This window comes from Saccostrea echinata, unplaced genomic scaffold (assembly GCF_033153115.1).
Source record: "Saccostrea echinata isolate AGI-Se365-2 ecotype Australia unplaced genomic scaffold, CSIRO_AGI_Sech_v1 ptg000044l, whole genome shotgun sequence".
NCBI lineage: Eukaryota > Metazoa > Mollusca > Bivalvia > Ostreida > Ostreidae > Saccostrea > Saccostrea echinata.
The window spans coordinates 1073287-1100338 of record NW_026889793.1 but is presented as its reverse complement, the minus strand read 5'-3'; the positions used below and the strand labels follow the sequence as shown (position 1 = coordinate 1100338).

The 27052-nt window shown below is 32.8% G+C and overlaps 2 protein-coding genes and 1 long non-coding RNA gene across 3 annotated transcripts; 2 read left to right on the top strand and 1 right to left on the bottom strand.

Annotated features, from left to right (window-relative positions):
* Positions 1–206: 206 nt before the first annotated feature.
* Positions 207–2380, bottom strand: LOC133201512 (uncharacterized). Its single transcript, XR_009723099.1, has 3 exons — positions 2331–2380; positions 535–760; positions 207–306 (listed from the first exon to the last, which is right to left on the bottom strand). It is a non-coding gene; the product is annotated as an uncharacterized LOC133201512 (long non-coding RNA).
* Positions 2381–3210: 830 nt separating this feature from the next.
* LOC133201514 (zinc finger protein 574-like) lies at positions 3211–12398 on the top strand. Its single transcript, XM_061337313.1, has 3 exons — positions 3211–3269; positions 6959–8157; positions 11259–12398. The coding sequence occupies exons 2-3, from the start codon at positions 7255–7257 to the stop codon at positions 12330–12332; spliced, it is 1977 nt and encodes a 658-aa protein (XP_061193297.1). The 5' UTR covers positions 3211–3269; positions 6959–7254; the 3' UTR covers positions 12333–12398.
* A 3171-nt stretch (positions 12399–15569) lies between these two features.
* On the top strand, positions 15570–25478 carry LOC133201423 (zinc finger protein 184-like). Its single transcript, XM_061337226.1, has 3 exons — positions 15570–15654; positions 17799–19410; positions 23884–25478. Exons 2-3 carry the CDS (start codon positions 18019–18021, stop codon positions 25411–25413), a joined length of 2922 nt encoding a protein of 973 aa, XP_061193210.1. The 5' UTR covers positions 15570–15654; positions 17799–18018; the 3' UTR covers positions 25414–25478.
* Positions 25479–27052: the final 1574 nt, after the last annotated feature.

Below are 27052 nucleotides of genomic sequence, written 5' to 3'. Positions count from 1 at the left end.
AAAATTGTTGGTATGCTAAGAAAGGTCTTGTCACAAGAAATACACATGCGATGTATGAAAGACCTGGCTTAAACTGTTCAAAAGTTATGGCCAAGGTTAAAGTTTTTTCAAATACACATGTGAAATATGAAAGCCATAGCTCCAACCAATCAAAAGTTATGGGCAAGGTTAAAGTTTTTGTGGACAAACAGACAGACAGACAGACAGACAGATGGATGGACAGGGCAAAAACTATATGCCCCCGAATCTTTAACTACTTGGGCCTAAAAAGCTTTTACTCTTCCTATGTATTCTTCAGGTTGGAATCTGAAATTGAAGATTGACTATGTACATGCATTTTTAATATGTATCAGTTCATGTTAACATGTAATGCAAGTTCAAGTATAATCATTTGAATTTTCATTATTCCTTTAAATTTCACTTTGCACAGACTTAAAAGTATTTTCATGCACCAGAATCTTTATGATGGATTAAAATGTGTTTCATCATCATCTTTTTTTTCAGGCCCAAAGTATTGGCTGAACGAAAGATTACCTGGTAGTCGGCCAATGGGTTGATCATTGGATGAGCCAGACACCCAACCATTTTCCATAGAAGTTTTAGTGGACAGAAACATAAACACTCCATCTCAGTCTTCATTCATGACTTGTTTCTCACTATGGATTCTGAGTCATGACTTCTTTTTTCAAAAGCATGGACACTGGCAGCATTGGACACTCAATTTTCATAATCATTTAATCTTCTAAATTTGATCTGATATCTTTAAATAAAGGAAAGACAATTTATTAATTGTTTGCAATATTTCCTGTAATCTCACTAAATGTGTTTAAAGTTTGAAGCAATTCTATTTGAAAATTTTTAAAAACATATAATTATATCTAGCTGATAAACAAGCAGTAATAAAATTTTGAAAACAATTATCTGAGTATGATTAATTACTTTGCCCATTTCAGACAGGTAGCTTACAAAAACTGATTGACATCTACTGTGGAATCATCATTGTTTGTGGGGGACCAACATTCTTGGATTTTATCACATGGATCAACTATACCCATAAATTTATATTTCCACAAATGCTTATTTTAACATTTTAATCAATCCATTAATTCCTTTGATTGTATTTTTGTTAACCTTATTTATGTCCTGTCCACAAAAAAGCAAAACTATATGCCTGTCCACAAACACTGACCTCCACAAATTAAAATGATTCCATAGTATAATGCAATTTAGAAAAAATGTATATCATGTACTAGGGAATGGAATAATGAATAAACAATTACTTTGAAAATTTACAAATACATGAGGAAAAACATTTTGCTTGACTAGGAATCAAACCTAGGACCTCTGCATTACAAATACTTGTATACTAATGAGGTATTCTGACAACTAAGGTGCCCAGACTGATACACAGATCTACAGTCCATATAGCCAAAATTACTTAGGATGTATCTGCAGCTACTTATGGCTGAGTTTATTTTATGTACTTGTTTGTTTGTGCTTGTCTATATTGTGTCTTCACCTGGTAGCTATTTTGGTATCCTGCAATTAAATTCTTGTTTCAAAAATTTCATCTATTGTTTTTATGAATAAATTTTTTTTTATTATATGAGAATCAGACTAGCAGCTGACTCTGACTTTATGTCTTGCAAATGTATTGAAAGTGTCAATATATATACATGTATAATCTTTTTTTTTCATATGTAAAACTATTAACCTTTCTACCAAAAGAAAAAAAAGAAGATTATAAAAAAGAAAAGGAAAAACTACAATAAAAAAAATTAGAATATAATCTTTTACACTTGTGTTATGTAGTTTTTGTATGTAGGATTGAGTATTTAATTTTTGGCATTCTGTTATATTTGTGGAAACACTAAAAATATATCCAAGGGCCTGAATTTACCTAATGCCGATATCGAAGGGCAAGGTCAAATTCCATTGGTGACGTAGTTTGATGCAGACAACAATTGTTGTTTTGCACCGAGATTCAAAATGTAATATTGATTGTGGATTTATGTGTTTAAAGTGTTGAAAGTCTAACAAAAACAGGATACACTGTGCAGTTATGGACATCAAGTGATACGATGCTTATTTTGACCGTGTTTACAACAAACTATAGGAAGTTGGATTTATGTGGAAGGCTAAGGAGTAAGGTAAAGCAGCAATTAATTTTAATAATCTTAATAATAATATGACTACGCTTACTAGAAGTTAGATCTCTACGTTTTGGCAATAAAAGCAGTCAAATCACTTGAGCTAAATTTGCAGTTGCCTAGATTGTTTTTAACATAATTCCAAATCATATCTCAAAGGATATATGAATTGAGTCATACCTCTTTTCTTTATGCAGTGTATAGGCTAGCTGTTTTTAAAAATCTTTGATCCCTTCTGCCTGGGTATGAAAGTTTTGTCGAAGACGCAATTTCTCCTATATATAGGCCTAAATATATACTTGGCAAGTTTCGGGCTTTATAGCTTTTTGGACGTCGATAAGTACAGAGCATTCCCGAACGTGCGTGACGTCATTACCTCACTGACGGCAATGTACGGAAAATTACGAATAATGATGGATCCCCTTCCGAAGTGGCTGCCATTTTGACAATGTTAAATCCCCGTAGACTTTGAATTTGCCGCCGTGTCAATACACTGGTTGACTTCGAGGGTTCGTATAAATGCAGGAAGTTTGGAAAAAAATCAATCTACCGATCGAACCTAGGTTGAAAGCCAAGGTATTTATATATTTTGAGATATCTTGCAAAAAGTAGTGACGTTCCGGTCGTGGGACAGACTATAAATGAGCAATGGGTTTTTGTTTACATTGCATTGCTCCGCGCGAGCAATGGGTTTAATGTATAAATATAGGAGCGATTTTAGACAGAGAGTCAGTCAGTTTTCATGTGTCATTGCAAATTTTTATACTTACTGTGTTTGTGCCAATGTGAATTTTAAAATGTGAATAAACCGTAAACTTTATTACTTGTGTATCATTTCAAGACACTTTGAAACTTTTATTTTCACTAAAGCCCCCACATGGGGTATGTGTTTTACAATTGAACAAATCAAAATGTGAACAGTTAATTAAAACACTGAGACTTATTCCCCTTAGACCGTATCGGAAAAACGTTACACTATGATTCACTTTTATTTTTAATCATCGGGTTTGAGATGCTAAAAATGTAGAAATAGTGTAAGTAAAATGTTTACATGCTCATGATGCTGAAAGCTGTAAATGTAAGCTCTACGTTGACACATTTACTGAATTTTATTTCTTGGTATGTATTAAGGAATATATCTTAGAAACTATATTAAAAGATTATTGTGCGGTTATGCTCAGTAGAGTTTGCACAGGCACTATACATATATGGGTTTTGGTGCAGTCATCTGAAGTCATGGAGTGATGGAGTGAAAACTGAACAGTGGTGAAGTGTCTGCTTAACAGCTTAATGATAATGTAAATAATGGCATCTCTAGCCTCACTCTATCTTTGTTTAAAGCTAATCATGATCTTCAATGCCACATAAATTGCTGAGAACAGTCTATTCATTTCATTTGAAATAAGGCTACTATTCTGCTGCTCTAAGATGGGAATAATGATAATATAATCTTCTCTCTTGCCAGTCTTGGACAGTTGGGTTTGAAGGGGTATAAGGTCTGTTCACCCTGTCTACCTGTTCGCATGAGTCTGTTCGCTCAGGGTTCATTTGACATAATTCTCATTTACCCTGTACCCCGTTTGCCCTATTTGAATATTATACATGTATATCAGCATTATTGTTGAATTTTAATGTCATTTCTTATTTTAGTTTTGTTAATTTATAGATCTGGTAAACTTATTTCCTTTCCATCAGTATTGACTTGATTTCTGATGTGAATGTTTATCAAAACATAATAGGTTTAATTGCTGTTAATTTAGAACTGAAATTAACTAGGGAACACTTTCTCTTTTCTTCTTGTTTAAAGATTCATTTTAAATGTATGTTTTGAAAATAATTAAGGAAATTGAGACATAAATTATGTTAAAATCGTACTTGTGATTAGTCAAAGACCACAAAACTGTACAGGAGCCATAAAAAACTGGAATTTGGGTGAAAAAACTGTACACTACCTATTAAAAAACGGTACAAAGAACGGTATAAAATATTGCTTAAATTCTTCTGATAAGGCACCTTATTTCTAAACCAACAAATATATATTGTTGCAAATGTCTTATTTTAAAAGTTGTAATGCAGATTTGAATGCTTTAGAATTTCATATATTGTGTTTTATAATCACAGTGTTCTTATGAATCGATTATAAATTAAGTTAGTTTAAATGAGAGTTTGTTTGTCAGCTTTATATAGTATTAACGTGAGAGTCAGAGTCAGTGTCAATTTACATCTTGTTCATATTACTGATATATACATCAGCAATGCTAACAGCAGCAAATACAATCATACATAAATTTCAGCTCATAAATATAAAATTAAACTTAAAACTATATCCTTTATTTCATCGTAATAATAGTAATAAACATCGTATATTTTATACCTACGGAGATCTGGGTCAGATTCATGTATACTAAGTCATGTATATCAACTTCAGAAGTTGGCTTAACTTTTTTCAATCAAGTTACGAAACATTAACAGTTATAATTAAGTACCCCTTTAAAAATAAAGCTACCTAAAGGGGTATCTTGATACAGATTTAGAGCAAGATAATTATCCCAATTGGCAGTTCACACCTTCACACGCGATGGTTTGTGTACACTACACAATTATCAGAAGGTCAAGTGTCAAACACAGGTGATGTTTTCCAGTGTCTCATGAGCGAGAATGAGAGGAAAATGGCAGTATTTAGCATTTAGTGAGAAATTCAAAATACTGTACAAATTTTCATATTCCATGAATTTTGGTGTCCCGCCAGCACACGATGAATGGACTCGAAAAAATGGTACATTTTGCATACCGCCGGTACATATCACATGTATGTAAAAGGCCTTAATTGGTGATGGGCAGTCTCTAAGCAACAGGATTATTTTTTGAAGATTCTTCTATTCTCAATTTAATATATAATATTAATATAAATTAACAAGTATCAAATCAACTATTTAACATTTTTTTTCAATTTCTTCACTTATACTGAATTTTCAAACAGAAAAAAATTAAAATTTAAACACAAAACTCATGAAATTTGATAAAATCAAAGGACCTTACGAAAATTAACTGACTACCGTAACAAATGAAGGTCAAACGGACTTTGGACAAATGAGTTTTTGGAGCAAACGGACTCTGGGCGAATGAGAATTAGGGCCAATGATGTCAAGGGCGATTGTGTTTTAGGGCAAACTAACATACATTCGTTTGGAGGAGCCTCAACCCGAGATATCTATTTTTCAGACATGCAGCAGGCATTTGATTCTGTAGTAATTTTTACCCAGTAGTATCATAATAATACTAGGTATGTTAAGCTCCAAATTTCGTGGTCATTGGAGTACAAAATGTACTTCTCCCCTAGAATCACAGACATTTATGCATGTTACACTTTCACAGAAAATTCACTGATGAACTGTTTATTACCGTAACCATTCTTTGTACAATAATTTATATACAAAACCATATCATTAATATTTTCTTTGAGCTACAAAAATGTAGCCCTCTCTGATTTTTTTAATCTGATTTTTTCTGGAGGAAAAAAAGGAGAGCTCAAGCTAGGGCTACATTATTGCAGGTAATTTTTTTTATATCTCTGTAAATGGTTCATAACTGTGCTTGCTGACTGGAAAATTTTCTGGTGATTTGGAATTAGAAACCTTGCATATTTGTTCTACTATGAGGTAGAAATTTTATTACAGATTTAACAATTGATCAGACAACCACAAATTAAGACAAGGATATTACAGTGAAACTTGTCTAACCATGATGATGTGTATTCTGAAATCTTGCCTAATGCAATGTAATTTAAAAATTTAAGTCCGTTTCATGAACAGCTGATTAAATTTAATTTGTTTAAAATGTATAATCCTGAATGTGGTCAAATCTGGCCAATTTCTTCGGAACACCTGGTGTCTGGATTAGATTATTAGATGACTTTCGCTGTATTATTGTACACAGTGCTGGGTATCGCAAATGAAAAATAGTATCACAATATATTGCAATGTTAAATTTTGTATCATAATATTACAGCAAAACTCAGTTATAGCGAAGTTCTGGGGACCTGCGAATTTACTTTGCTATATCCATAATTTGTTAAAGTATGTATAACGAATTCATTATATCAATTTTTTTCCTTCAAGCATGACTATCAAATGTATTTAGGGAAGTTTAAAATATGAAATTTATCTTTGAGTTCAAAATTTTTGGAATGAATTGAGTTTCAGATATTTATACTTACAAAATTATTATCAGGCTGAGTTCAATATTTTAAAAATTAAGTTCTTTAAAACTTCGCTATAAAAGATGTAAATTTTGTTATATTTAACTTCTAAGGGACACAAAATCAGGCCACTATAGCTGTAAATTCGCTATATCTGAGTTCGTTATACATGTATCCGTAAAATTTTACATGAAATTGTTAAGAATTTTGTCGGGTATTGCAAAAAACTTGGCCATATCTGTAAATTCGCTAATATCCATGTTCATACTAAACAAGTTTTACTGTACATTCATATTCATTTTGCTTTTTCTTCTTTTATTATATTAAGATGAAATGAAATGACAAACACAAATATTATAAAAATGGATTCTTGTTTAAGGTCGAGTTAACATCAACATTGCCTGGCCACATGGTGTGGCACAAATGGCTTCCCAATTTGGTTGTGCCACAAGAATATATAATAGTCTTGTTGCAAAAGTCACAACATACAGCTCTTACTTGAACTGGTTTCATGTAGCACCATTTCTTTTTCATCACATAAATGTTTTTTGCTGCCATTTATTAGTTGAACAATTTAAAGGCAAGTAACTTTTTCTGTTATATTTTACAGAATATCAAACTGGAACCAGTATTTCACCAAAAAAGAAAAACCCACCAAGATATATGTATTGCAGACAAACAGACAAGTGATCATTTAGAAACCACAGACAGCCCAAGGATTCCATCCTCTCTGGCTACTGATACTTGTAGAAGGAATATGAAAAGTCTTGTAAACAAGCAGTACATTCTATCAGACTGATGTGAACATGAACAGCCTCAAAGCTAGTATTCCTTTCAACTTTACTTAAACACAAGCAGTCCTTGGATGCATTAGTCATCATCTCAGGCTCTCAGCTTAATGTGAATATGAACAGTCTTGGAGTGCATCAGTCATCACAGATTACTATGAACACAAACAGCCATGGGATACAGCAGCTCTTTCTGCCTCCTTCGAACATTAACAACCTCGGAGTGCATCAGTCCAGTCAGCCTACTGTGAACATGAATAACATTGCACAGCTTAGATTTCCTTTTGTGATTTACCCTGTGAACAATCTGTGTAATATGGTGCAGGTTCCAAACAATATAGTGTTTTCATCAACAAACAATGCAAAAAATGCTGAAAATTCTATGGCAGAAGCTGGTACAAATACTACCACCTTGTTCAATCCAAATCTCAACCACAGTGCTGACAATGTACCAAGTACCATGCCTATACACCAAAATACTGCTATTACTATCTCCAACTCAAATGTTATAGATAATACAACTGTCAATAATTTCAGCATTCTGAACAATGGTGTAACTGTTCAAAGTGCTGTTGCTCTTAATCAGATTTTAAATGTTCAGACACCTGTGGTTTTGAAACATGCTTTTAATGTTCCCAGTGCAGTGGCTCCACATTCAGTGGTACCTGAAAGTGTTGTAAATCTGGCTGTAACCAAAAAGTGTTTCAAGAAAAAATTGACACCAATTAGGCCTGCACCCATGAAAAATTCAACAACAGACAATTGCAGACCAACACATGGCACAGAGTCTCAGAACAAAACATTGCCTGTGAACACTTCAAAAACATTAGTACCAGCAGATGTGGAGGTTACAGAGCAAACCTTTTCGGTCATTTTTCAACCAGTCCAGGAGCAGGATTCACCTCCAGAATCAGAAAAAGTTCAAGTGAAAATGGAAGAAAATCCAGTGTCAAATGAACTCCAGTCTTCCACCAGTATAGGAAAAGATCAAAGGGTTGAAAATAGTCTAGAGGCATTATATGTAAGTATCTAAAAAAAAGTGAGGAAACAAGTGTCTATGCTTATAATCTAAATTATCTAGGATGAAGAAATGAAAATATCATATGATGTAATTATACCCCCCGCAAACGAAGTTTAGGGGGGGTATATTGGAATCAGCTTGTCTGTCTGTCTGTCCGTCTGTCTGTAGACGAGATTTTGTCCGGACCATTTCTTGGAAACTGTTGCAAGGATTTGTCTGAAAATTTGTACACTTATTATTCGCCACATGAAGGTGTGCACCTGGTATTTTCATCATGATTGGATAATTATTTTGCATTTTACAGGTGTTTTTTTTTTCATTTTTATTGTGTGGTTTTGTCTGGATCTGTTCTCAGAGACTATTGCAAAGATTTGTATGAAAATTTGTACACTTATTATTTACCATATGAAGATGTGCACCTGGTATTTTCAACATTATTTGATAATTTTTCTGCATTTTACAGTTTTTCATTTTTATTGACTTAGTCATTTCAGGTTCATGTCGAAGGTTTGAGACATAGAATCTAGAACATCTGTACAAAAATGTGAACTACAGCTTAAAACAACTCATTGGAACTAAAATTAAAAATATCACAAAGTATTGAAAACAGTTTTTACATTACACAGCAGATAGTGTAAATCCATTTGTCCCTTGGGAGTAATGAGTGGACATGCATCCAGTTAAAGATTAATTAATGAGTTCAGTGTGGGAAGCTGTTAGGGCATCTCGGATCAAGCAGGTCTTATCTATATCTCCTGGGAATTGGGCAGAAAGAAATAAAGATCTCTGTTGTCTAAGTCTCTTAATTGTAATTTATGTCTGTCAAAATGCATAGTTACTGGAACCAGCCTTTTATTTTTAAAATGAGTTTGATATAAAGGTATTAAGATCAATTTGATTTTGTATAATTAATTATGATAATTTTTTTTTAACAATCAATTTGCAGAGTGTCATGTCTCACAAAGATGACAGATAGTTGCAAACTATTTTTTCAATGTAATAAAAAACACTGCAGGGTCCGTTAGTCTCAGACTAATACATTTTCATTCGGACTAATAAAATATGTGGCTAATTAGTACGAACGGACCAATAAAAAATTCTGAAAAACAATATGAATAAATTACCGATGTCCGATTTTCAACAACTTTTACTGGGATACCCCGCGTGTATTTTTAGATTTCTAGCTTTGGCGGGTAGTAACGCAATGCCGGGTCAATTCAGCGCTTAATTTTTTGACTGATCAATATGAAGTACAAGGTTTTAGTGATCATGATTTAGTATGACACTTTTAAGAAAGATGTTGGACGTTTTGGATGTAATGTAAAGATAAAAAAAAAAAAAAAACGAGATCGGGAATACGATCGTACTTACTGATTGCGAGATTTCATGAATCTGTGGAATAATATATTTCACGTAAATACTTTGTTTCTTTCAAAAAATAATACGTATATTAATTGTCATGTTAAATTAATGTTAAAAAACATTGATGTTTCTTTTTTTTTGACGGACTAATAAAACCGCGTGCGGACTAGTAAAAGTAATGAAGCACTAGTCCGGCTGGACTAAAGCCTTAAAAAGTTAGTGTCGAACCCTGCACTGTAATTATTAGTATTGCTGTTTTATTAGGCTGCACCTTAGTTTCATTCATTAAAAAAAATATAATGAGTAATTAAATTTTCACTCTAAATGTTTGAGCAAATTGTGAACACCTCTCATATCTAGAAAACATTAGTGATTTGGTACCTTCTTTGAAAAACCCAGAGGGGGGTATTTGTCCCTTTTGGACAGTTCTAGTTTCGGTTATTTTTATTTCTCCTTCCATGCATTGGGTACAGTATACAGAGTTGAAGTATTTTGCATTCTTCATGTTCTTTGGTCTGTGTAATTTGCTATTTTGTGATCACTGATGGGTAGAAAATGCATGAAGTTTAATAAAAATTTTATTATTTCAATGGTTGAAATGCTGTGCAACACAAGTTAGATAATTTTCTGGTGATTGAATTTTTGTACAACTTACCTTTTTTTTTTTTTTGAAAGATTTACATATGTCAGCCTATTACATATGATTAAATTATAAACTGCAATTACCCAACATTTATAAAAAAAAAAATAATATTAACTTGTCAAAGTCAAAGTACTAGGTCAAAGTCTCAGATATGTAATTGACCTGAATATACATGTTTGTACATGTTTATTGAAGTGGTTTTGAACTTGCCACATTTTAGCTCACCTGGGTCAAAGTCTCAAGCGAGATTTTCTGAAAAAGATCGAAGGTTGACAGACTGTCCAACGTCTTTTTGTTTAGTGACATTTGTAAACTTTTCACATTCAACTTCTTCTCAAGAACCATGGGTACAATTTCAACCAGATTTTTGTCTGGTTTGTTTAGACTCCTTAAGGGTAGGGGGGCCACAATGGTTGATCAGAGTTTTATATAGGGATATACTTTGTATAGGAAAAAACTTTTAAAAACTATCTTCTCAAGAAAAACAAGGCCATGATAAATCATTTTATATGAAAGCATGACCTTAGGTAGTTCAGATTTAAATTTGTTCAAATCATAACCCCCAGAGTAGGGTGGGACCACAGTGGGCAATTAAAAATTTACATATAGGATATATGATTTTTTTTTTTTATTTCTCAGGAACTGCAAAGCTTTAGCAATAAAAAGTCATATTTATATGGAAGCATCTTCAAATAATGTAGATTTAAGGGTAGGGTGGGCCCACGATATGTGATCAGAGTTTTACATTGATATATATAATTATGTAGAAAAAAATCTAATTATGGAGAAGACCAGGGCTTTAGAAACTCCTGTGAGCAATGTGGCCATGGGCCTCTTGTTCTTTTATGACTAGTTATTTGAAACTCAATATCTCAAATGCCTGAATGTAATTTTTCTTAATCGGAAATTACAATTTTTTGGGTTTTTTTTTTTTTAACTCATCATGTTTAATTACATTTTTACTTATTACATGTAATTTTATTTATATATTATTACAAAAATATTTTTACTTATGAAAATATTTCTAAATACTTCAGGTGTTCCATAAATATTTTGAGACAAATGAGTGATATATTTTCTTCTTTTTTGTATTTAGAAATGTTGCAAGAAAATACCAGAATATGATAATTATGGGAGAAAATTTACAAATCTAGAGGCATTTGCTCAGCACAAACATGACAAAGAGGCAAGATATTGTACTATTTTATGTCATAAGCCAGAGAACAGGCCAAAAATGAACGCAGATATGATGATGGAGCAGAACAAAAAAGGAAGTAGAATGATATTAGATGCAGCACATCCAGGTTTAAGTCATAAAAAGTCTGTGGAGGAGGTAAATAAGTCCTACGATTGTGTGGATTGTGGAAAACCCTACAAGAAAAAATCTTTATATGAGTTGCAGCAGGAACAGTCACACAGCACTGTAAAAGCACAAACATGTAAATGTGATTTCTGTGACAAAGCTTTTGTGTTTTCCTCTTTGCTGAGATCACATAGACTTTCTCAGAAAAGAACTAAACCATTAGCATGTGATAAGTGTCTGAAAACAATCAATTTAAAATATCTTCTTAAAAAATATCAGAAGAAAACGGAGCCTGGAAGGTTTCCATGTGATGTTTGTGGAAAGAAATTGAAGTGGAAGTGGAAGCTCGAAGATCATATGAGACGACACACTGGTGAAAGGCCATTCCTCTGTGAGATTTGTGGGAGGAGGTTTTATAGTCCATTGGCTAGAAGTCGACATATGGATACCCATAATTCCTCAAGAAAAAGACTGTGTGAGATTTGTGGGAAATTCATCAAGTGGGGGTCTTCTTTGCGACTTCATCAGATAAGGCACAGAATCCATGATGATTTAAGCATGAAAGAAAGATCAGATATTGCAGACATTCCCTATATTTGTGAAATTTGTGGCAAAGGCTTTTGTAAAAAGTTGCCATATGAAAAGCACAAATTAAACAAGCATGAGCGTAAAAACAAAGTAAAGAAAACTCCAGATGGTCGAATGATATGTGACACATGTGGAAAATCTTTCTCCAGTAGGTCGTCTTATAGGTGTCATATTGCCCTCCATAAAGGAAAGATGCAGGTAGCTTGTGAAAAGTGTAACGTGGTAATGCATAAAAAGTCCTTGAAGAGGCACATGTTGAAAATGCACAAAAGCACTTAATACCAGTCTAGATGCTTTTCATAAATAAAATCAAACAATATTAACAAGTATGAAAAAATTTACTGTATCTCTTTCAGAAAATGATATTCGAAATTTATTAAAAGATAAAAAAAAAAAAATGCCATCATACTTTTCATGTGTTGAATGCTAATATACATGCATGTATGAAAATTTTGTTTCAGTCGTAAATTTCACTTAAAAGTTTTTGTGGTCTACAGTGTAATCTTTTTACTATAGATCTGTTCATGCTTAATAAAACTTTTTAAAATCTGCTATTACTGGATGATGTAAATTTGATTTTCAATTAGTTTTAACAGATCAGTACTAGTATTTTTGCTGCTGTGCATAAATTTATTGATGAAATTTGTGGAGGTTAGCAACTGCTTTTTCTACTATTATAAATCCACTTGTATTTCTTGGAAAAATTACATTTTTATGAATTGTTTTGCATGACATATTTTAATATCTAAGAACCCTGATTTTGTAATTTAAAACTGTGTGAGCCTGAAGTCTAAAACAAAATAAATTGAAATGTATACAGTTTATTTCTTGATTATTTTTCATAGGCCAAGGTACATTTTATTTAATTGAAGACTTCAAATGCATGTATTACTGTTTCCCTCCATTTGAGGACAGATGATACAAACTTTTACCAGAAATCTTGAAAATAACAACTTAAATCTTGATTATGTAAGTAATATAAATATTAAGTTTAACTGCAGAGATTTTAATTTTTCATTCAAAGTTTCATAAAAATGATCGAGATTTAAATTGACAAAAAGTTGTATAGAATAATAAAGATGATTGCAGAAAGATAGAATTTTGAACATCATAGAAAGTTTACAGTTTCTTAATATTTTAGAATTTTATTATTTGCATGATCTACAACCAAAATAAGTCCAAAAGTATATACCAATCCCGCCATCATTTTTTTTTTTTTTTTTGTTTTTTTTTTTGTATTATCTGTCCTTAAGTAAACAACAGTGATATCTGGTCATCAATATTTTGTTTGTAGTGGTTGAAAAATTTTTTCTGGAGGTAACTTCCAGCTACTCTAATTCTGAAAATGAAATATATGAGCTCAATATTTACTTCTTTATAACAATATAATTTTCTCAATGTTAAAAAAAAAATAGTTTAATTATAGAGTGTTCTTATTTTCAAAATGTTCCCTTCGGTTTTTTTTTCCAGTGAAATAAAATGTGTTCAAAATAAAAACATTTGTTACTGGTTATCATTTTATTAACAGTTAAAGTTTGTTAGCTGGAATACTTGGGATTATAAAATTAATGTCAAAGTTACATGTAGCTGGCATTCCAAACTACTTATACTTTATGATTTTTACACAGACAATTGGGGGATGGAACCCCCCCCCCCACCCTTTTCATTTTTTTTCTTTTTAAATCTGGAATCGAAACACCAGCTAGCTTTTTACTATTTTTGTATTCTAGACTAGTATACACTACATATTATTGATAAAATGTAACCCTTTTGTCTCTGTAAGCTGTCATAAACTGGAATTAGTTTATCTGTTAAATATACAAGGACGGTGAAGAAGATTTTCCAAAAAAAAAAAAATAATAATGCATTAAAAAAATAATGCCAACTCTCAACCCCCTCAAGAACCCCTGATCCACGGGCCACAAATTTCACAATTTTGGATGTGGCACTCTTGATCATAAATATCCATGTACCTACTTCATCTGATAGAAACCCAGGAGCAGAGAAGTAGATTTTTAAAGAACTATATTACATTTTCACTCTATAATCAATAGAGCCTGGCCTTACGGGTAACACCAGAACCCCAGACCCAGGGGCCATGAAATTCACATGTTTAGAAGAGGCACCCTAGATTATTATAACTATGCAACTGGTTTGTTTGCTAATAACATAACCAGGGGCAGAGAAGAAGATTATCAAAGAAATAATGCACTTTCACTATATAATTCAATAGACTCCTCCTCCTTTTCTGCAGAACCCCTGACCCAGGGGCCACAAATTTCACAATTTTGGAAGAGGCACCCTTGATCATGACCATCATAACCATGTACCTAGTACAAACCGTGATTTTACTTACGGTGGGAGAGAGGAATATTGAAGAATTTATGCATTTTCAGTATAGGATCATTAGTGCAACCCCAACTCCAGAATCCCTGACTGTTACTGTGAGAGAATATCACTTTTATTCGATAAATAATTCACAATATTTCACTGTTAAAAATGTAATGTAGAGATAGAGTTTTGTAGATGAATATGGAATTTATTTCTTGAGTCGGACAGGATTTTTTTTTTAATATTTTCACGAGTGCGAAGCAGGGTGAAAATATAAAAAAAAAAATCCTGTCTCACTCGTAAAATAAAGTTCATATTCATCTACAAAACATTGAATTTTCTGTTTATTACATTTTGAATTCTTAGATTTTCCCTTTGACCCTTTCTTTTTGTAACACAGTGTCATAGGCTGTGACATCATAGTTGAGCGGTTGAGACATCATGTAGCTAGGCGATTGCGAGTTGAAAAATGTTGTGAACATGGATTTTTAAGGACATATTTGGAAAAACCTTGGCAGTATAAATATAAGTCTCTGTCAGGATGGCTCATTAACTCTACCTTATAACAAGCCAGGGATTTTTTAAACAATCTGCGTGAAGAGAAGGAAAAGTTTTGCCGCACTTCTGATACGTGTATTCTCACACTGTGAGAATACCATTTTGATAATCCTTTCACAATGTGTCAGAATATCACTTTTATTCAGTAAATATATATATACCCGGTATATATATATATATATATATATATATATATATATATATATATATATATATAATATATATATATATATATATATATATATATATATATATATATATATATATATATATATATATATATATATAAAATCATAGAAGAAAATGCACAATTACCCAAATTTCAACACAAGCGCTTTCTGGATTATTTCATAATCCGTCTTCAGGTGTACATAACATTTGAACTGTTTTTCAAAACAGATCAAAGTTTTATAACGTGATTTTATTTTAATATATAAATATCTAGAATTTTTTTCCAGAAATTCCAAAGCTATGATTTATAATATTGATATGCAAGAAACCTCAGTTATGGCGATGATTCAATTTTATAGCAGAGTTTTAAAGCTGACTCGGGTGAGTGATGTGGCCCGTGGGCCTATTGTTTATCATCGGGTTCGAGATACCATGCTGTAATATGAGACAAATGATTGACTGGACGAAAATTTGATCGAGATTTGCAAGCGCTCTACCGAGTCTATGTTGACACTTTCCTTTTTAGAGTATTTGTAATTAGGTATGTACTTACAGAGATGTAAACCTTAATTTTTTAAAATTCCATCATGCTGTAATTTAAACAAAAAATATTTGTTCGATCTGAGTACTCGGCTTGCTCCCGGAATGTACAGCTGCTGGTAAACTATATTTGTTAATATTTTAAAAACCCCATATTTCAGGAATAGACATTAACTTTTAGATTCACTTGCCCAAAGGGCAAGTAATCTCAAACTTTTACGTGCCCGACTGCAAAACTTGGTTGCCCAAATTAAACTTTAAGAAAGATGAAAGTAACTTAAAGTTAAATCATTGCTGAAAATGTCCATATGATAAGAAAAAAGTATGACCATATGCACTAACTGTCTATTTGACAGTTTAAAGTACATAAAAAAAACAATTCAATGCTATGTTTGTACATGAAATTCACTAGCTGTCCTTGTCAATCTTACCTGGAAACATGCTCTGCCGTCCAGCAAAAACCCAACCCCCTCTTGTTTTCTTTACTAATAAAATTCATACTTCTAAAAATTATTTTCGGGAAGATCCTTTCCTGAATTTTCATTTTCGAGATGACTAAAGGTAGTCACTTTCTACGAAGCATACGTCTTGATCAGGATCGATATCTTGTGTTACTTAAATTCTTTGAGTAAGTAAGTAATCTTAATATTTCCTAATAAGTAGGCAACAGAGTTGTTAGACATAGAGCTATTACCATGAAAGAAAATAATAACAAACCCGACTTTTAAATGAAATTATAATATAGAATGCTACTGAGGGATTCCGAATGCAAAAACAATGTCAGGCACCTGCCTGGTGGAAATAAATTTTTTAATTAATTGTTTTTTTTTAATATATAACCTAATGTAATCTTCATTTCTATCAGAAAAATTCACTTGCCTGATGGGACATGTATGTTGACAGTTTCACTTTCCCGAACTGAGATTTTACTTGCCCCGGGTAATCGGACAACTGTTAATGTCGATCCCTGTGTTTGTGTATTTATTATGTTTATATATTTAAGAAATAAACAACAATGTTAAAAAGTTCTCTGGGAAATGAACTTGGTTGGTCACGTGATCAAATCCTTTGAAGCCGGAAGGGCTTCTCAGAAGATTTGATCATGTACCAACCAAGTTCATTTCCCAGTGAACATTTTAACGTTGTTTATTATGTTTATTTACATTTGAGACGAATATTCTGAATAGAACTGAATTTATTACACGAACGGCCCGCTGTATTGCTATGTCGTGACGCGCAATGACCTAGAAGCTGTTTGGTCTTGAGAGTTCGCCTCGCTCCAACATTTGAATACTTACATTGATGTTCAGCAGTCCAGTCCAGGAAATATCTGTTTGTAATGAAAAAACAATGATCGCTACTGAGAAAAATCTTACTATTATTGTATGAGTTCTTTATATATGAAGTCAAAAGCGGTGGTATCGTCTTCAGTTTACATACCTTTAAAGGAATTTCGGGTTAAAAAGGTAAGCGTGATTTTAGGCTAGGCCTAATTAAAAACATTCTTCACACCGAAGAAAGATCTAATGATCATTTGCTGCACGAAAAAAACATATATGTTACGATAATTTTATCTTTTTCATCGCTTTAACGGCTTAGAAATTCTGACACCAGTTTCACCATGACAGAAATATGTAGACAAGATATCATCTCGCTCTGTGATTCGGTCACGCTATGACCTCTGACCCCCTAATAAGTTCATACAGAATTGAACATATTTTCTTTTCAATAGGTTCATCTAATAAGAAAAATATTTGCAAATGTAAATAGTTATTAATATAAATCTTTTAAACAACTCATTCTTTAAAATTAGTCATGTTGCTATGTTTTCACACAATATTGTTAAGTGTGCTCGTGGTAACAAAATGTGTTATTAAATTCAAAATTAAGTAACATGGTTTCAATCAAATTGGACACGGAATTGGAACGTAACCACCCGACACCAATTGCACAATCAATTAATCACATAGAAGTGTAGGAACTCAAAGAACATAAATGCATATAGGATTAGAGTTCACAGGGGAAAGTTTTCTGTCTTTCAAACATATTTAAAACTTGGAGAGTTACTCCTTTTGACAGTGTTGCAAAAGCATTTACACTTGTATTGTTTTTTTTTTATTTCTAGTTTTGATGCTGTCTTTCCAGATTCAGAGATTACTGATGTAACCTTACCATGTCCAATTTCTGAGATTGATTGCATTGTCACCATGATGGACCCTTCCCATGGGTTAGCAACTGTACACAGTTTTAAACATGAAGAAAGGCAGGATTACAACTTCATGTCTGCCTCAGAAGAAACAAAGTACCCATTTGTAGAACCATAAATCCTAGGTTGTATTCTAATTGGACTTGATAAATAATTATAATGACCACTTGTTCTAATAGTGAAATAAACAAGGACACACCTGGTGAATCGGCTTCTCCATCTACTAATTTGTCACCCACCATCAAAAGCAACTTGCATGAAGTAATTGTCGTTAAAATGAAGAGTTTCACCCCACAGAATGATGTCCACCTTAAAAACATTCCCAAAATCCAACCAAAATCAGCATCTGCTTCATGTAAAACTTCTGATGGAAGTACATCTACAACTTCTGAAAATCAGATTTCACTCACAAATTCAAGTTATTTGCAAGCAAGTGGACATTCTGCTTTGCTTAATAATTCCAAGGTAATTATTTGTACATTGAATAATAGCCTGCCAAAGATTCCAAGTTCACCTGCAACAATACTAAGTGATCCTTTAGAGAGCACAAACAGCCTAGGGGTTCATTCTACCCTTCCTACAGCTAGTAGGAGCATGAAAAGCCTTCTAACCAATAAGTTCACTCAGGCTTGTGTGAACATGAACAGCCTCAGAATCCAGCAGGCCTCTCAAACCACTTTGAACACCAACAACCTTGGAATGCATCAGTCACCCCAGCCTAGTTTGAACACAGACAGCCACGAGACACAACAGGTGTCCTCTCTGCCTCCTTTGAACACCAACAACCTTGGAGTGCATCAGTCCAGTCAGCCTAGTGTGAACATGAACAACCTTGCACAGCTTAAATTCCCTTTTGTGATTTATCCTGTGAACAATTTATGTATGGTACAGGTTCCTAAAAATATAGTGCTTTCATTACCAAACAAGGCAAAGAATGCTGAAAATTCTATGGGAGTATCTCAAACCAAGGCTACTACACTGTCCAATGCAATTCACATCAACAATACTGACAAGGTACCAAGTAACATGCCTATTCACCAAAATACTGCTGTTGCTGTCTCCAAACCAAATGTTATGAACAAAACAACTGTCAGCAATCCCAGAGTTCTGAACAATGGTGTAACTGTTTTAAGTGCTGTTACTCTAAATCAGCTTAAAAATGTTCAGAAAACTGTACTTCTGAAGCAAGCTTTAAATGTCCCTAGAGATTCAGTGATACCCAACAGTCAGGATATAACCTCAAATTGTTTTAAGAAAAAATTAACAACAGACAATTGCAGGCCCACACATGACACAGAGTCTCAGAACAAAACATTACCTGTGAACACTTCAAAAACAGTGGTACCAGCAGATGTGGAGGTTACAGAGCAAAGCTTTTCAGTCACCCTTCAACCAGTTCAGAAAGGGGATCCACCAACAGTCCAAAATTTGGATCCATCAACAGAATTGCAATGTCAAGTAAAAATGGAAGAAAGTCCCACTGTTATCAATGAACTTGAGTCTTCCAGACTAGTAAGAGGAGAACCACAGGTTGAAAAGGGACTTAAAACAGTAAGTATTCTGTAACTGTGTATGTACACAATTTAGTGTACAGTTAAACCTTCTTATCCCCTTGCAGGGTTTGACTTTAACTTCTACAAGTACCAGACCAGTCGGGCTACTTCCCATAATTTTTACTAGCCCTTACCATAAAATCACTAGCCCTGACCAAAATTGCAAATTTTAACTCTTATAACCTAGAATTTGAATGAGTTAACTTTTGAAACCATATTTATTAAAGACATCGTCTTTTGGGTGGGCCAATGTTTTGACAGTCTGTTCGATAGGTCCCAGTTAATTGAGTTCATTGGGACTTTCAAGTATTTTAAACCGTAATGATTATGAACATTCAACAAACTAAGTAAAATAATCATTATAAATATTATTAAATTAATTTAAAACTATACTTTAAGGAGGTTGGATCCTGCCATCAAAAGTGATGAGAATTTGTTATCAAGTATATTTTTAGAATTTATACACATAGCTTAATTAAATATCAAAACAAAAGATGGGGGTCAATGCACTTCTTTTGGCGCTACAGAGCATTTAGTTTGACCTTTTTGCACTGTAAATGCGTCTTACACATAAATTAATTTTTAAAGTTTTTCCTCTAATATTTTTTTATTCAAATACATTATAAGAACAAACACAGTTTTATTTCATCTTGAATAGACACATTAAAATTTGTGACAACGAAAAATTTTTCAAATTACTCCGCATGTTCCAGGGACCAACCTAGACCCAAAATTTAGGGAGACTTCACTTCTCCCTCAGAGAAATGTAGGGAGAAGTTTTGAATTTTAGGGAGACTTCTTGGCACGCATGGCACACAATGATCATTATTAAACTTTTTAAAAATAAAAAAAAAATCATTGTTTATTACTTAAATACATTTCAATAATTTTTTCTGTATTATTTAAACATCTTAGTAAAAATAATTAAAAATATTCTTTAAAAAAAAAAAAATTATATTTTTCCAATTAAAAGGTATCTAAACATCTAGCAAAATATATAAAACAGTGACAGTGTAAAAGTTTCTAATTGATAAACTTGTTTATCAAACTTTTTATAAATATCTCGCTAAACATATAAAACAATGACAATGTAAAAGTTTCTAATTGATTAACTTGTTTATCAAACTTTTTTTCATTTCTTGCATAATAGTATGCACAATTAACTTTTAAATGATTCACACGTTTTTCTCTCCTCTCAGGGTTAGATTTTCAGGCTCTTGGCATAGTCATAATTTTGTTATTTTCTCTTCAAAAGTCGTTTTCAATATTAAATTCTTTCTCTGAAAAACGTTTTGATGCACTACTGCATGCAGATTGAACTACTTATGTTTATCAGATGTGAAATTTCTTAGACAGTTAATAACTCCACAATTTAACATTAAAAAAAAATGTCTGTATTCACAGCAGGTATTAATTATTTGACAATAAAAAAGATCTAAAATCATCTCCAACATCTTTGGCATGACATCGATAGCTGTCCAGCTGTTTTGCGTCTTGTGTACAACTTGTAACAATGGACTTTTTCATGGACGGAAGCGTAAACTCTAGAGGAGTTCCGACAGAGTATTGGATGCATTGGTCATTAGTTGCAAAACGGGTGCAAGTGCCCTGCTGTTTCACTTATTTCAGCAGAAATAACACCAGATTTATAAAATAGTGACGATACTACCACGTTTCTTAATAGATTTTTTTTATGATTTTCAATAAAGGGGTTGCAAATATTAAGGCGACTTAAACTTCTCTTTCGTGATAATTTACGGCGAAGTTTGGAGCTCAAAAGCGACTATTTCGCCTCAGTCGCCCCCTAGGTTGGTCCTTGATGTTCAATTATTTGACCTTTTTGCACTCAAAAAATTTCATTTTCCTGGCATTAAAAACTTAACAAGCAAAAAAATCATTTGAAAGTAATTACATTTTACTGAATTTAAAAAGAATTGTTAAAAGTATTTTATATATTCAGAAAAGAAAATAAAAAGTGGGGGTCTGTGATGTTAATTTTTAGATATTACTTAAAAAATGCTAATTTTAAGCTTAAAATAGGGATATTTTTTTTCTTGATTTTCACAATATATTTGCTATATTTATCAAATATAATAATAGAATTCATGACAGTTTATTTGATATATAATTTAGAACCCGTATAAAACAGTTCACTACACAAAATAACTCTTTGTGCTGACTGCATGTAAAAATAGGAATCCAAACTTAACATACTTTAAATACTTCGAAAGAGAAAAAATGATCATTTTCTTCTAAAAAACCTTCCGCCACAAAATATAGTTCCTCACTTAATGCTTTTGGTATGGAATTTTATCATGAAGTTTTAACTGAATATAGTTTAATTGGCATTGTAGAATTAAAATTTATTGTAAGAATTAAAATTTTATGCAGAATTTTTGAAATATAGGCTAAGATATAAATCTGCTCAAAAGCTCAGGAGCGAACCTCGTTAAGTAACCATTTATACCATATTGATACTGAATGACAGTAGTTGTGACTTCTCTATTACAGCCGTGGCTAAAAATAGTGATTGTATGAAGCGGGGATTTTTTTTCTTTTCACAGCGATGGCTGTTTGCAGTCAGAAAATTAAGAAAATTTCTTTAAAAAAGTTTTTAAATTATATATTTAAAAGATTGATCAGAAATGGGTGTTTAAAAGTTATTTTATCAACACGACCAATCGATCTGGTTTACGTACATTTTACATGACCAGACCACTCATTTACTAGTCTGGGTTGGTTTTATGTGCCTTAATGTCAAACCCTGCCTTGTTACAAAAATGAGAAGGGGATATAGTAATGCACTTGGGTTTGTTGGTTAGTTTGCCATTGTGTGCATAGTGGAAGTGATGTAATTTGCACCTGGATCAAATACTGCTTCGATTTATACATAGATGTATTTTAATTTATTCATCTATTGAGTGATCTTTTCTCATATTCCAATCACATAAATAAAGTTTAACAAGGGGATAATGAAACATAACATACAATATTTTGCTCTTTCCAAGTGTAAATAGTTGTGAGCAATCAGGTTCTAAATTTTTGTCATCAGCATTCATTATATTTAGTTACATAGCTTGAACTACCTACTACATGTAGTACTTACTGTGAAGTGGCTTATTACAGGTTCATGTTGCCTTGATTATTGCTCGTACTTTTCAAGCATGTAATTTGTAAACATATATTTCTTACCAGCACTTGAAAATCACCATATTTACATGCAGCTATACAATCATATACATGATACATGTACCTTGAATAACCTACATATAGTGAAGTTGCATTTCACATACCTCATGACATGAAACACATCAATACTCAAAATTTTTAAAAATGACTAAAATTCATCTTTTTTTTAGAATAATGATGAAAAACAGTCATAACTATTTGGAGTTTATTTTAAAATGTATTAGACTTACTTCAAAAAATAAATATGACTGTATTTCATCATTTTTTTCAAATTGTTAGGTCTGGGCGCACTTATTTATCTTGTTAGTTTTACAGGTGCACCAATTTATTTTGGTTTCAGTTGTTTGTCAAGATGTTTCTCTACACATGGATCCATGGCAGGATAGTGTACTGTATCTTATTACTGTAGTAAATGGGTTGGAAGAATTGACTTGGGAATGGAAATATAATGAAAACAAGTCATATTTTCAAAAATAATAAAAACATGTACATTATGTAGTTAGTAGAAATGACTGTTATGAATCATTTTTAAATGTGATGGATTTCAGTCTCACCCCTGACTGTTAAATTAGAATTATATAAATATAAATTTATGTATTCTCCTAGGAAATAATAAAGTATTATTGTGTTTCCCTTGCGAAAAAAGAACAATAAAAATATTACCCTCTTGTATTGAAATTAGAGAGGATATAGTAACGCTCCTGTGCATATGTGTGTGGGTGGGGCGGGGGTGGGGGAGGATGTATGTATGTGAGTGTGGTAATAAAATGAAGCTAGTTATGATTCATATCAGGATTCATTGTGCTCTTTTGGGAGGGAATGCACCACTTTTCAGTACCTCCCCTTTGTTACTTTGAATTCAGTGTGAAAGGATATAGTTTGAGATATCCAAGGATCTTGAGGGGGGGGGGGGGGGGAAACTTGTAAAAAGTAGTTTGGACTTTCAGTGCATATCTACACACGACTGTACATTGAAATGAAAATTTTAGTATTAAAATACTGTAGAAATACCTTTTCCATTTGGTATTAATTTGACATTGAAGCATCCCCATGATGTGTGGATTCAAGATAATTACATCAGGACTAAAGTAGTACCACAATATAGGGTAAAAATTGTCAAATTAAAAAAGAGAAAAAAAATTTGATGATGAACAACAAGGCCAAGGAGACTCAGGTGAGCATTGTGCCCTGTGGGCCTCTGGTAGATGTAACTTATTCTTACACGTTCCATGATTTGTTTATTAGACAAATGAAGTAAGGATTTTTTATTTTTGTGTTTCAGAAAAGGCCAAAGGAAAATTTAACAGACAAAAGAACTAATAAAGACAAAAGTAATGCAGATAAAATGGAAGAAATTGGCTACAAGTTTTATAAGTGTGGAATTTGTGAAGAGGCTTTCAGTGATCCATTAGTCCTGCAGACACACATTCGACAACACAAGGGATTCCAAAGCGAAGTTATAAAATGTGGGTATTGTGAAAAGATTTTTTCTTGTACAACTGGTGTATTTGCACATCTGAAATGCATTCATGGTATCAGTTGCAATAAACCAAAAGCTGGTATGGTTGAGGTTAACTTACCGACGTATGAAAGGAATGAAAAATCTGTGAAAACTATTCGAGTCATTCGAACAAAAATACCAAAATGCGAGATGTGTGGTAAAATCTTTCCCAATCTAGAGGTGTTTGCACAGCACAAAGAGAGAAGTGACTGTGCTAAAGTATGGTTTTTTTGTATCTTTTGTAAGCGACCAGTTCGCAAAGAAACATTTGAGGAAACACCATTGCCAAAAGAGATAATGTGTAATATGTGTCAAATGAAATGGAACAATTTAAAAAAGAACTCAGTTATAACAGTGGAGCATAATAAAGAAGGAGAGGAAAATCTCTCAGATGCAGTCCACCCAGATTTTGTGAATTTTGGTCCAGAACAGTTCAAGGAGGAGGTAAAAGAGTCCTATGATTGTTTGGGATGTCAGAAATCTTACAAGCACAAATCTGCCTATGAGAGGCACCTGAAACTAATGCATAGCACTGTAAAACCACATAAATGTGACTTGTGTGAGAAGGCCTTTGTTTTCCCTTCTTCGCTTAGAGGACATAGACTTTCACACATGAAAACAAAAACATTTGCATGTGATAAGTGTCCTAAAACATTCAAATTAAGATACGCTCTTAAAAAGCATATGTGGAAACATGAGCCGGGGAGGTTTCCTTGTGATGTGTGTGGGAAGATATTGAAATGCAAGCAGAGGCTCAGAGAGCATAAGAGATTACATACTGGTGAAAAGCCGTTTCTCTGTGAGATTTGTGGGAGGAGATTTTATAGTAGGATGGCCAGAGTTCTGCACATGAATACGCATGATTCCTCTACTAAGATACTGTGTGAGATTTGTGGAAAACTTTTTACTGAGCCATATTTACGACATCATCTGGTAAGGCACAGAATCCATGATGATTTGAGCTTGGAAACAAGATCGCGAATTTCAGACATACCTTATGTTTGCGAACATTGCGGAAAGGGCTTCTGTGAAAGGTTGCGATATGAAAAGCACAAATCGAGCAAACATAAACATAAGACCAATGTCAGTTATTCAGAAGAGATCCATAAGAAAAAGAAAAACCCTGATGCTCGACCCAGATGTGGCACTTGTGGAAAATCTTTCACCAATAAATGGACTCTTGAAGCTCATGTAGCCCTCCATCGAGGATTGATGCGGGTAGCTTGTGATAAGTGTAATATGGTAATGCATAAAAATTCTTTGAGGCGGCACATGTTAAAAATGCACAAAACCACAAAAACTAGTCTATGACTTTTTCATGAATGTTAAAAAATATTAGTTCATAATACAAATATTTATGAGGTTAATGTGTAAGAGGAATATATACTAAAATATTAAAAATATTCAATAAAGTGTTTTAAAAAAGTGTTTTACCATTTTTTGGCTCTTCTGAGCCAAGGGCTCAAAGAGCTTATGCTATGGCCATTTGTATGGTGTGCATCAACTCTTTGAAATGTGGGCCATATCTGAAGATAAACAAAACTAGGGGAGATAATATTGGGAATATATAAAAAAAAAAAAAGAAGTGAAGGTTCCAGAAACATGAAGCATGTTTTTTTTTTCTATAAAATGCCAGCCTTTAGTGAATGTAAATATCACCCAGGCTTGACCTTTACTTCAATACAATGAATCTTCTTGAGAACCACTTGTCATACCATGTATTATCATCAAATGAAAACAGTAACTTAGGAATAAGGATATGTTAATTGTAGATCAAAAAGCTGACAACAAGGCATTACATTAGGCCAAAAATCATGGACTCAAGGTCATTTCTTTATAGTAGTGATTGATAACGGTTCATTATCTTCACCTTTTTCATTGACTTAAAATAAATCTTTATTAAAATTTTGATATTATGCCCACTTTATAAAGACTAGGATAATTAAAACTTAAGAATTTGCTAATTGTACATCAAGACATCACCCTAGGTTAAAGGGCATGGTCTCAAGGTCACTTATAAGTTGACTCTAAATGATACTTTGTTAAAACTTTGATATTATGTCAAATTTATAATGATTATTAAGAATAAGAGTGTGTTGATTGTAGATCAATGAGTTAAACATGTTACAGGGAAAGGCCTCAGATCACTTCTAAGATGACTTGAAAGATACTTTGTTAAAACTGATAATATGCCCACTATATAATGACTGATCATTAAAATTTTAAAGATGATATATCCATGTTGATCCATCATTAAATCCCCCCAAATGTAGTTAGGGAGACGTGTTGTTATTGACTTTGCCCTTGGATATGCTCAGAGATGGCTTGAACAGTCTTGATAAAACTTTTCAGAAAGGAAGTCGCTAGCTGTAAATGTGCAAGAAATAATTTCAGTTTCACCAGACAGGGGTTTCTTTGTGCTGACTCAGTTTAGCAAACTGCTTGCAGCAAAAACAATTCCAGGATACCGATGGTTGATGATGGTATACTGAGTATCACCTGGATGTCATTCAGCAAGTAAACTACCTTAAGGATAACTTTACTTCCCAGTCTGGTGATATACTGAAGATAGATTCATTTATCAAGAAGAAAACTTCAAGATATAATGTATTCAACATTCATTTCAATTAAATAAATCATTCTGTACTGATTCTTGAAAATAATTTATGAACCTAATCACTATGTATTTTTATTTGAAATTATTGAATATATAGGATTTTTTTTTATATTTTATTATCTTTTTTTCCAAGAACAATGAATCCATGATTATTACCTCACCTCTACATAGATGAACGGGTGAGCTTTTATGATACCCTCAGTGCCGGTGTCCCACCCAGATAGCATGACTATGTTGGACCAACGTTGGCGCACAATTGTTACCTGCGTTGGATCAACGTTGGAAACCTAACATTGGCCCAATGCAAGTTTGCTCATCAACCTTACGTTGGCC